This window comes from Ornithodoros turicata, chromosome 9, assembly GCF_037126465.1.
Source record: "Ornithodoros turicata isolate Travis chromosome 9, ASM3712646v1, whole genome shotgun sequence".
NCBI lineage: Eukaryota > Metazoa > Arthropoda > Arachnida > Ixodida > Argasidae > Ornithodoros > Ornithodoros turicata.
Genome location: NC_088209.1, coordinates 36,712,020 through 36,724,389, shown reverse-complemented (window position 1 = coordinate 36,724,389; position 12,370 = coordinate 36,712,020). Strand labels below are relative to the sequence as shown.

The 12,370-nt window shown below is 45.0% G+C and overlaps 1 protein-coding gene across 1 annotated transcript; it reads right to left on the bottom strand.

Annotated features, from left to right (window-relative positions):
* Positions 1–3,126: 3,126 nt before the first annotated feature.
* Positions 3,127–10,706, bottom strand: LOC135368797 (cytochrome P450 4c3-like). The gene is made up of 11 exons (XM_064602311.1): positions 10,260–10,706; positions 10,059–10,171; positions 9,036–9,121; positions 8,782–8,969; positions 8,611–8,683; positions 7,466–7,592; positions 7,216–7,365; positions 6,556–6,729; positions 6,427–6,493; positions 5,986–6,162; positions 3,127–5,917 (listed from the first exon to the last, which is right to left on the bottom strand). Exons 1-11 carry the CDS (start codon positions 10,507–10,509, stop codon positions 5,748–5,750), a joined length of 1,575 nt encoding a protein of 524 aa, XP_064458381.1. The 5' UTR covers positions 10,510–10,706; the 3' UTR covers positions 3,127–5,747.
* Positions 10,707–12,370: the final 1,664 nt, after the last annotated feature.

Sequence of the window (12,370 nt, the reverse complement as noted above, 5' to 3'; positions counted from 1 at the left end):
ATACTATATATAGATCGAGGAAAATGAAAAATCAAACGGCCACAATGTTTTACGGTTGTGGAACGAAAAAGACGCGGACAACATATTTTAGGGAAGTTATGAGCACTAGTTTATTTAAAATCTCCCTATTAAATAAACTAGTTCCCTAAAATCTCTCGTCCGCGTCTTTTTCCTTCCACCACTATACTATATATATATATATATAACGACTATTTATTTATTTACTCCAAGCTCTATGACGACGCTTCAGCAAAAAGGAAACATATACGTACGTTTTTCAGAGCAGGTTTAAGCTTGAACGACAGAAATATCTGTACCATACCGTGAACGGAAAGTATACCGGATAAACTTCGAGACTTACATAGAGTTGTCCAAGTTACGGCCAACAAGAAGTTTCCATCCAACTGGAAAATCCAGACTTGCGCGTACATTCTTTCAAATACTCAATCTTTGCACGAATCATACGCGACTGGAAAAGAAGGCTTCCACCGTCGACATTCAGCGGAGCTTGACTTATGCAGTTCCTTGCCGTGATTCATGGACGTTTGCCATAATCTCTTTCATGCTTGATGTTTGAATACTTCTCTTCTGTTATGACGACCCACTCCTACCTGAGCTTTGATAGGGACTTGTATAGTGTGGTCAGATTGAGTAAACAATAAATTAACTGAATAAGTTAGCGAGGACTTGAAGCAAGATCCGTCCGGTAAGGACCGTCATGCTCCAGAATATCCGCGTTTGGATACCTTTTGGACGTATTTAGGATGTACCAAATCTGTTGGGCCTTACAATGTTCCATGGAACTTTCGTGCATAGCTTGAAATCGCAATATTATGCGAACATCCCAAGGATGTCAGTGGTTTCGCTGGGAATTACTGCGTCACGAAATTTCAGTTGGCAGACCCCTTAATGCAAGACACTAGAAGAAATGTATCACCTTCATTCCTGCTGGCGTCACACGTTTTGCAAATGAGCGCAGAGAACCTAAATAGAGATTTAGGAGCATTTAGAAAACAACATGCAAGGTTTTGTCTGCGAGCCAGAGTATGCGTGGAGGTCATTTTGAAAGGGACACGGAAAGTAATTTGTTGACGACATTAGCGATTCAGAGCGACTGTAGTGCATATAACGGAACACGTCCTGCAAGTAATGAACCCAGAAGGCTGCCCGCGATATATACTCCTCGGTTCACGGGAACGGAATGTGGAAGCGTTTTGTAAACAATAGACATTCTCTTCCACTCGACGAGACAATGAAAGCTCGAGACCCTGTTGTTGTACGTGGAAGTCTTTTTCCTTTTTGCACTGCATTTCGTTAACTATAGTGCGATGCGGCTGATTACTTTAGCCTTCTCAAGCACCTTGTACATACTTGTAACGATAGTTTGCACGTAGAACATTTACGTTGTTATATAGTGTTAGTGAAAAGCAAAGTGTAATTTGGGCAGTTAGTTGTGTAATTGCATAATCATGTTCATTCAAATTTTCGGATTTTTTCGGATCATCGGATTCAAATATTCTGAGCAGCACAGTATTGTGTTGGTCCCATCGCCATCATCATCATCATCATCTGTGATTAGTGGTAGACACCCCGCTCTTTCCTACTGTCCTTTCCCCATCTGTCCACGTCTGTACTGCGCTCATAGCCACGGTTGCTTCGCGGCGCTAACACGAAAAAAAAAAGATCAGTAACAGAGTAAATTCAGCAATGTTTGAGCAAGCGACTCTACACTACAGAACAGCAACAATGCTTTATTTTTATGATTTTGGAATTAAAGACTCGCGCTTGATTGTATATGCTGTAGCAAAGTTGATATAGTCGTAAGGATACACGTTGCTAGTAAAGAGCTACAGCCGAAACATATGGGCAATCACGATTGGTGTTGCATATGGCGGATTACAGTCGAACGCAAGTATGACCACTTTCTTGTTCTGCGCTGTTCGCCACTCTACGGTGTTGCGCTTTTGTTATGCTTGCGTCAAGTGCCCGCGATGTTATGACCACTACAAACGGTACCGCAACAGCACAATTCCCCATGTGCTGAGCATACCCAAGCAGAACAGCGTACTAAACGCATACATGGGTCGAAAAGTGGACAATCCAGCGATCCTGTATAGGTATCCGGGTAAGCAGTGCCGGGCGGCATTACCTGCTTTTCTTAGCGGACGTCTACGGCCGCTGTGACCAGCAAAATGTCCACATTAACAAAAAATCACTAATATGAAAAGTATGAAGTGAGAGCTTATAAGCTTCGTGTCAGTCATCACAGTGCGAATTCCACATGGTGATACACAAAAACACTGCGGTTTCATTACACGTTACAGCCCCTTTAAATGAGCGATGAGGTGACATTTAGCGTGGCTCCAAACCCTGTCTCATCTGTAAAGCTATCCACCATGAGTCACCATGCAAAATATTTTTCCTGTGCGGTGTATTATACTGCGCAATCAGGTTTACAAAAACAGTCAGAGAAAGCAACCGCGGACGGCCGACAATATCTTCGCGTGACGTCGAGAAGTCCCCGTGCCTTTCTTCTTTGTTTCTCTCTTCTCAGCTCACGCGCCAGTCTACGTCACGGGTCACGTGCCAGGGGAATACTCTACGTCACGACTTTCCCTCATTCTCCGATACGCTCTCTACGAGAGTGGAGGATTTTTGAAAGGGGTGCGGAACTGAGTCCCACGCGCGCACCCCGGGTCACCGGCGCGCGCCGTTCTTTCGCGGGAGCTCATTTTGTTCGTTGCGAAACACGCCGCAGCCAAGTAAATAAATAGATTAATTAAGAAATTGGGGGTCAGCTCAGAATCATTTAGTAGTCGTTTGCGAATTACTGGATATCTACAAGAAACTACATATTTAGGTTTGACTTCACACTAAGTGCAACTGGAATGCAACTTCGTGTATAGTGCAACTGGAATGCATGCTTCGGGCACGCATTGCCATTTTGAAATGAGACGCATGTGTTCTTGCCTCAGAAAAGGGCTAATCGTAAATGATTGACAACTTTATACATAGTTTCGTCTTTCTAATATTTGTGTGTCACTGGTACTACAAAGTGAGAGAGTGCTGTACAGTTTTTGTCGCGTACACTGCAATATATTTCGTACCAGGAACAAACTACTGGCATCGCCACTAATCACATATTTATTAGTTTGAGTTGACATGTGCAGGACTTTCCGTACATAATTGAAACTCTGTATCCAATAGCTTATTGGATTCCCTTAGTGGCCCCCTTATTGGCAATAAGGGGACAAGTCGGACAAACCCCAAACCGAGAAAACTTCTAGTAAACATTTGGTAACACTTGGGGCGACGTATTTCTCGATCGGAGCGACACCCTAGCGGCGAACGAGAGATGCACACTTACTGAGAGGCTCATTGAATACTCAGTCACCTGTCTGTAAGTGTATCCGCTCCTGTTTGCTTCAAGGGTATCTCTCCGATGACGATATATTACCTCGCTGCCGTGTCCCGTAAACTTTTCTCGTGATCTGTACTCATCGAATAACGCCAATGAAAGATGTCCTGTTAGCATCGTTTTGGGTGAGGGACTCGCTGTGGAAAAGGAACAAAGTTCGTGAGTGTGACTTATCCGTTATTCTTTTTTTTTTATAATTGATTGACATTGATAATTGATACATAACTTAGGGTGGTCCTCAAGAACGGAAAAAGCAGAAATATATACAATTTGTGCATTACTTAGAGAGAGAGTCATTCTCCAATCACGTTTTATTTCAGGTATTTACATTATAACATGTTCTCAAAGGGGGTAGTTCGCTACTGCATGCCAGTCTCAGAAGGAGGCTGGCAAATGTGAACAGCCTCGCTGATCTGATGAAATAGCGCTGATCAATTTCGATCACAGTGAACACCTCGCTCTCAGCGTGGTAGAGTCTTGGTTTCGTTAAGTCGGCCCTGCGATAAAAAAGTGGGCCGTCTATGGTGCAAGCGGTCTGGACCGGACGCACTCTTTCAGACGATAAAAGCCTTGTAAATGGGACGACTCGTCCTTAGGGATGCTGAACTAGAAGAAATGCGGGAAAGCCTCTAGTAACTTCTGGCCCTGAAGTGACTCCCTTTGAGATAATTTGGGCCAGGGGAATGGGGCAGGGCCTTGTTTGTGTCTATAGGTTTGTGGGACACGAAAATTTATTGATAAAGTGCACGACTGAGTGGCACTCTGTAGGTAGGACGGACTATTGTGGGAAAGTAGTGCACCTTCAAGAGTACTATAATAGAAGTTATGCCTCGACATTCTGCGTTATAATACAGATACAAATACGTTCAGATAATCAGTATCATAATTCGTAATACAAATACTCAACACACACACACACTCACACACACATACATGGGATGATGATGGGGTGGGCGATTCACCGCCGCCGAGGCGGTACACTGTCCTATTGCGCGTTGGGAAAGGACACATACTCATAAGTACTATAGCATTATAATACAAAACATTGCCATTATTTCCCACTCCCGCTTTTTTGCCCTCCTGTAGCAGGTCAATAAAGTGCTATACGGTCCTAAATTTTCATTAGCAAGTATCTACTGATATTTAGATGTCGTCGCAGCAGGAAACATTGAAAAGGGAATAAGTCGTCTTATATCCCCTTATTGCACACATGTATGTTCAATTGTATGCGTGTCATAAATACATATATACATGGCAATAAATACATATATACATCGGATAGATTTTTTTCCTTTGTAAAAAAGCTACGTGAGCAGCATAGATATCGTTTTTGCAGTTGGGTTACACGGACAGTCGGACATCCTCTCGAAGGAAGTATGTACACCAAGTAAGAAAGTATTACCGACAAAGCATGTACCAAGTACCAAAAATTCATTAATTAGGGGATTTCTGACAAAAGCGAGAAAGCAGATTGGGAGGTAATCACCCTTGAAAGCCATTCCACCTTTTAAACATCATTGAAGCGAGCGCGTGCAGTGAAAGACGCATCGCGGAATTTCTCTATGCAAATGAGCCGAAACGAAAACTGCGCGCGTCAGAAGCGCTGACCTCCGTCGTCGGTGGATTATCTGAGCCGCAAAGCCATTGGTCTTTGAGACAGCCAATCAGCATCTACTCCAATTATCACCATCGCTCCAAAGCACGCGCGGCCCTCTGACTTGGAATGGGCGATGCCCTCCCTGCGCACCTCATCGGCGACGTCTCGGTTTCGGTTCATCTGCTTACCAAAATTCGGCTATGGATATTTCAACGCACGTGCACGTTTCAGGAATTTTTAAAAAAATAAGATGGCTTTCGACGAGAATTGCCTCCTCCATTCTGCCATCTCGCTTTTGCCCGAAATCCCCCGATTGAAGACTTAATAAATGAGTTTTAGGTAATTCGTCGTCGTGTAGTTACATACCACCTCAGAGAGGATCTCCGCCTGGCCGCATAACTCAACTGCAAAAGCGGCATCCATGCTGCTCTCATAGCTTTTTTTATAAAAAAATATGCAAAGAATGAAAAAAAATGAAGAAAAGGCACCCTGTACAATCGCAGATCATCAATGGCACCACTGAAGTGCAAGGAAAGGCGAGGTATTTGATGACGATTCATACTGGGTGAAACAAGCACGGAGCAGATGGGAGAATGTGTGCCCAAACTCAGGCTTTTTTGCAGTATGGAGAACACGAGCTTGTCCATTCCAGTCTTTCTCCTGCTTGTTGCCCGTATCACTCGCTGCGAATATACTCGATGCGGAACACTTGGGTGAAAAAATTTAAGACAGCTATGTTGGTACGTCACGAGGAATAAACTTGACAAGAAGCTTATCCAATGGCCGAAGCATTAATTCCATGTCGAGTCTGATGTCTTCAGTTGGCACTTCGGTGAAAACATGAAAGTTACGAAGGATTTGGGCGAGCACTATCCTCTCTTCGGCCCTCGCGTAGGCTTGCCCTGTAAGTGAAGTCGCAATGTAGTTCGTGTAATGTTTTCCGCTATAAGATGTAGGGCGCGTTCTTTACCAATGCAGTTCCTCTGTCCTCCCGCGAAGGGAAGGAACGAGAACGGGTGGTACTTGATACTTGCGTCTAGGAACCGTTCAGGGATGAATTCGGTTGGCCTTTCGTACACCTTTGGATTGCGGTGCAGGAAGTAAAGCAGGACCAGGCCGACTGTACCCTTGGGAATGGTGTGGCCACCTGCGAAGTATTGCCGTAAGCATGCTACCTGTAGTATACTATGTTGTCCTTTTGGAAGTTGACATGAATAAACCTGTACCACACTTTACTTTACTTTACTTTACTTTACTTTACTTTACTTTACTTTACTTTACTTTACTTTACTTTACTTTACTTTACTTTACTTTACTTTACTTTACTTTACTTTACTTTACTTTACTTTACTTTACTTTACTTTATGAAAGAGGACAGTCTACAAATTCCGCGGCCGTCCGCGATGCTCACCGATGTTGGTATCCGCTCGAAAATCCCTGGCGAACGATGGCAATGGCGGGAAGAGTCTCATAGCTTCCTGTACATGCAAACCAATGTTATCATCAGCGTGCTAGGGAGGTCCGCTGCCTGTTTATTTACCTTGATAACGCACTCCAAATACCTCAGTTCTTTCGCGTCTTCCTTTGTAACTGGACGTTCCCTATCGTCCCCAAAGACGGAATCTAGTTCTTCGTGGACCTTTCTTTGCACCTCGGGATGTGAACCCAGGAGATGCAACGCGTATGTCATGGATAGCGATGTCGCTTCGTATCCCTGCAGAGAGAGGATCGTGAACACCAGTGTTGTGACGCCCGATGAATGTACAAAACATAGGGATAAAGCTCAAGATAGCTGTCGTATAGGTCAGGCGCCTTTGACATTACCCTGAGTCTGCGGTGCAGAGGGACCGGACGTGCTCAAAGTGGTCGGGGGCGAAGATTCAGTGAGTCTTAGGGTATAACAACAACTTCGTTTTGGTCATGATGCGAGGTGCGTTTCATCGACAGAGGCGATACCGTACCCCATTGCTCGCGGTATAGCTTGATTGATAGCCCATGCGTACAGTCAGGACTAAAGTCCTACGCTGTCCAAAAGCGTTATTCGTCCTTTTTGGGGAAAGCGTTGGTGCGCCGGATATGGGCCATGGTCCAGGCCGTGGTAATGGCATTGCTAATGTCACAGCTCAGGGTAATGTCATACATGCCCTATTCATATTGGTCCAGCGCACGAGTACCAATGTAGTGTAAATAAGATTCGTACCCCAACATAAGAAGCAACGATTTCATCAATAACGTCCACTTCTTGCAGGTTGCCTTCTTTAAACATCCTGAGCAGGATATCTATAAAGCTGTTGGTCTTGTTGTTCTCTCCTCCTGATGACTCATACTCGGCTAGTTTCTTGCGCATAACCTAAGTAAGAGGCACAAGTTTCGCACTCGTTGAAGTCGGTGTAAAAGAAAAAGGCAGCCATATTGGCAGTTTTACGTGGCACGTGGGAAAGTGTACTTACGCCTGCATTGTAGCTTCGAATCTTGTTGGCGTAGTGATAAAAAGCTCTCGAGCACTTGTGAAGTTTGTACGTCGCATCCGACCACATGAGCAGATTTAACAGCCGTTGTGCGATCCCGATTCCGATGCTGAAAGCAGAAAAGTAGCGATGTGCAGTAACGAAGTGGGAGTATAGCTCAATATGTATACGACGTTGAGTTGTTTATTTGTTGTTGTTGTTGTGCTGCTCTGTTGTTGTTGTTGTTTGTATACCGTTGTTTTCCGGCGATGCGCACAACCTGAGCACGTTTGAGTACACTACACTGGTCACGTGTAGAGAGCGAAGACATGGAAGAAGTAATTAAATTTACGAGCGATCTCAATAATATATATAGTTCTGCGATCGCAAATATTTTTGTGTCACACTAACGAGCACATGCTGAAAGAGATAGTGTTGTCCTCAGAGGTGAACTCCTTCAGACGAGTAAGTGGCTTGTCCCTAAGAACACCCCTTTGGGTGTAAAATTTACACCCTCCTATTGTGGGAGTTCCACAGAGTAGCCATTTTGCGCGATACACTACTTAAGTGCAAAATCAATAATACATACCTATATACATAATAAATGAATACATACATATACATTAAATAGATACATACATATACAAAAAATACATGACCAACATGATAGAATGGCCACACTGTAGTGCACGCGCTTATAACTCAAACGTCTCTATACTAGAAGGAGCGTGACGTCACTTATCACGAAATTTAAATTTGCACAGGAAGATTACGCTACTATTTGCAGTGAGGTAGTTACCGAAAAAAAAAATGCAGGAAGCAAAAGAGAGGAACTGACTGACAGGGGGCGTTACGAGGGAGTAAAAGTGGAAAGTTACTCCCCGTGATTCCGTTGTTTTTCCTCTCTCGGAGTGCACGAATGTACATTGCCGAAAAAACCAATATCGTTCACTCTACCGTTGCCCTCGTGATTTTATATTCAAACCTCTATTCTTCTGCCTTCACTGCACACTTAGTGTCTTGTCATCATCATTAATTAGCGTTCCTTTTCTTGTAATCATGCTTTAAAGTAGTCGTATTCTCCTACCTCCCTGCATGCATTCACCACAGTTCAATATACTGCTGCTAGTACTCCGTGATATACTTACACTTCCATTCCTTTGAGAAGGTCATGGCGCTTCATATCCTCCTCTTCGTTTACGTTCAAGCCGATGGCAGTTTCTGTAAAATGGTAGGCTCACGTCAACGGCACAGACGACGAGGCAGAGCCTGTCACTTCCGCCTTGAGCAAGAAGACAGGCCTCGTCAACGTCGCTTACCGAAATATATCCCGAATCCCGCTTTTCGCATGACTGGAAGGAGGTCGACGAATTCATCACCGTAGCCCGCAAGTTTCTGCACCAGCTCTGCAGAGCGTCGATTCATGACCGGGTTGTAGTCATCGAGTATCTTGAAATGGAAAGCGGGCGTGAACGCCTTTCTTCGTGCCCTCCACAGGGTGGTGTGCCTGAAGTAACAAAGACAAAGTTTGGTTTGTGTGTATATTTCCACAGTGAAACCGCAGGAAACTAACATTGTTAGCACGCCATCTCCGTTCCAAGGCTTCATGAAGTTGTACAGAAAGGGCTTGTTCTGGTTATCGAGTTTCGACAATATTCCCTATAGAATGAAATAAAGCAGGAAGTTAGTGTGAAGTGACTGTGTAAGCAGAAGCTGGCATAGCGGGACGAAAACATCACTATCTAAGGAATTTACGTTCTAAACTATTCAAGGCGAACATTTTCGCGGTATTTCTTCAGCAGTTTTCCTTGCGTTCGTTTTGTCAGCAAATCCACAATTATGGCCGTAAATGTATTAAAGACACATACGCGCGACACCGAAACAAATCAAAACAGCGGAATGGCCGAGTGGACAGAAGCATCGGCACGTTGGTCGCAGCTCCAAGGTCGTGCTGAAGACTAGGAGTTGATGGGTTCGAACCCCGCCCTCGACTGCGCCGTCTGAAGGGAAGCCACGCAGAAGTGGACGTCGTCACGGCTTTACAATATTAATTAAAAACTGATTAGGGATGAAGGGTGGAGATGCGTAGAGGGTTCGTGAGTCCGTCGTGGAGTGCAAAGAGCTAGACGGGTCGTTGGGCAAAACCCGCCTCCAGCACACTCTTTTAAAAATCAACTTCACCGCATAGCACGCTCCTAACCAACCACCATCCCGAATGACACCGTTCTCTCCCTCAGTGGTTTGTTGAAAACGGGAGGCGTACCGCTTTCCTTTTTTTTTTTTGTAACACGTATACATGCAGTTCATAATTGTCACAAAAATGGCGTACGCTTCCCGTTTCCAGCAAAACAGGAGGGCGCTAACCCGGAATAAATAAAAAAAAATAAAAAATCCACGATTCGCGCGTTCGTCTGTCCTGTCCTGTCTCGCTCTCTCGATGAGAATTCGACCAGTTTTCGAACGTTTTGTGAAATAGTAATAGGACGCATTATCCAGTAACCCATCTGAATGAAGAACCGGAATCTTAGTCCGTTGACGCAGGCACATGTTCAAGTGCGAAAGCGAACCTACCACTGCAAGGTAATGGTTTTCTCACCTCTGCTGTTTCAGGTGACCAGCCCAGAAGAATAGGGGTGGTACCGAAATAGATCACAGCCATGTCTTCACTCATGGCACGCTGACACATTGCTTTGAAATAGATGAACGATTCTACAAACGGAAAGCGAAACCAGACCAGAAATCATGAGAGCTTGCAGTGTACATTCATCTGAAGAGATTCTAAAAGCAAGCTACTTACTCGCAGAATCCGTGAGGTCGCCCTCTATTTTGGACGTCGCCTTCCACATTTGGTAGAGCGTCTTGAAGGACCATTGACCCAATGGTCGCGGCACTTTTCGTAGATACCAGTATGCCCTTAAATGTTGGAACGCGGTTTTCGCGCACAGAAGCACCAGGAGAACAACTGAAGTCACCGCGATAGATGTTACGTTTACATCGAACCACTTGGAGGCATTGGGAAGTATCCTGTTGAGCACCAAAGATGACATGGTTGCCGCTCTAGATGCCACGGCGCACTTCTTTACGACAGTCAGCTGAATGTGGTCTCGAGCAGGTAATACCTTGCTTAAAGAATGCCTTGCTACGTCGTATGCTTACCAACCTTACACATCTTAAAGAAATTCCCCTGCCGCGCATTCGACAACTAGTAATCGCTGAGCGAGCCTTGCGTAGGGTTTCTTTCCGAGAACGCGTGTTTTCCAGTCCCCAAGGATAAAGAAGTGACGTGATAAGACCTATAATTTGCCAGACACTCTTTTTTGCATAGCAGCCAAGTCGGTTATGCATCGCGGTCGGTTTGATCGCAGTTCAGGGTTACACTGCACGTCACGTATCTGTGCGATCCAATGCGTTTGAAAGCGAGAGCTTGGACGCGAGGCGAAGAAACACTGGTCGGGCTCGCTTTGGTACGCTTGGAGTCGCCACATTTTGTTTTTGCTAAATTCGCAGTCTATTATGTGTAGTTGAATTTTATTGCCACATGTTTCGCTGCCGTGCCGTGTCACTGTCAGCAACGTCAGGTGTTTCTAATGCCAAACACTGAAGTCATTCAGGCAAGACTTGCTCCGGCACGAAAAACCCTAGTCTAGGCAGGACAACAAGAACGCAAACTTATTTTCCTCTCATATTTTCGTTATTATGACTCATACTGCATCCGAGATGGGAACGAAAGAAGAAGAAGAAAAATAAAAAAGACTGAAAGGGCTATGAAAGGCCACCTCCGTCGACCAACTTCAGGGGCACCTCGAGACGACGCGCATGTGGGGAATACTTGAGCTGACCTAGACACGTGCACGGAAGTTGTGACGAATAGAGCGACCTTGAACGCGAGAGAACGCACTTGTGTGTTCTCTTGTTACGGAATAAATCACGTTGTTACTTACAAATTTTCATGTGTTTTCTCGTTCGCGTCTTGCATACATATATATACTGGTTTTATTTATCTATTTTTGGGCACGATTTGTTGGGTTGCAACTTGTAGATCATGAGTTCATTGACGTGTAATCCTCAGTTACTGTTTGCAGTATATTTCTGCTACCAATTAGAGTGCGGATCAGTTACACTCGAAAAGCGTCCGATCCCTCAAGGTCATTCCTTATGTAAATGATGAAGTTCCATCGTTGATGAAAAGCCGGAATTCCGTATGTGATGCCAATAAAAGAGCTTCACTCTCTCTCTCTCTCTCATGATTGGGAGTTTCATCGCCAGGGTTGATACCCTACCACATTGGTGATGGTGGTGGTGTGATAGAGTAACGAATCACCTCACAGTGAGGACCGATGTCCTACGCTGTCCGAAAAGCTCAGTTAAGAGCTTTGAGGGCAGAGCGTTGGTAGACTGGGTGCGGCCATGGACCAAGCCATTTTGACAAGGAGAAGGGACCTGAGTCCAGCTGAGAAACTCGGAAAGTGTGGTTCGGGAAGATTGGTAGTGTGGGCACTGAAGAAGAACGTGATCTAGATCTTCCAGATCACCGCAGTGATGGCATCTGGGAGAGCACCAGAGCTGCGCACGCCTTAGCGCAGCACGCTGGCGGTTGGAACGACATCTGGGATTATCTTTGTCGGGTTTAATTTTTAGTTTGCTATGCAGGCCTCACGAAGGCTAAGACGTCTATGTCCCGCGGCGATTCCTCTATGTCGCAATGGCTCGTAAAAATCCGTGTAATCGCAGCTGAGAAATGCTACTCTCCACATTCCTCATCACAAGGAAAAGTCGTTTCTAAAGGTGCTTCCTCACTATGCCGATATAGACAAAGACGCAGCGGCAAGAGCCGATTGGCATAGTGAGGACGCACCTTACGCGATAATATCTTCAGCTTTCAGAAGCCCAGGAGGACGAGCTATGTCA

Bases quoted from the DNA above. Each gene is read 5' to 3' on its own strand.
- LOC135368797 (XM_064602311.1), bottom strand. From the start codon at position 10,509: ATGTCATCTTTGGTGCTCAACAGGATACTTCCCAATGCCTCCAAGTGG. The intron at 10,172-10,259 runs GTAAGTAGCTTG...TTCCGTTTGTAG, and splicing joins CGACCTCACGGATTCTGCGA to AATCGTTCATCTATTTCAAA. The intron at 6,730-7,215 runs GTACGAATCTTA...CTCTCTCTGCAG, and splicing joins TCGTTGCTTCTTATGTTGGG to GGATACGAAGCGACATCGCT.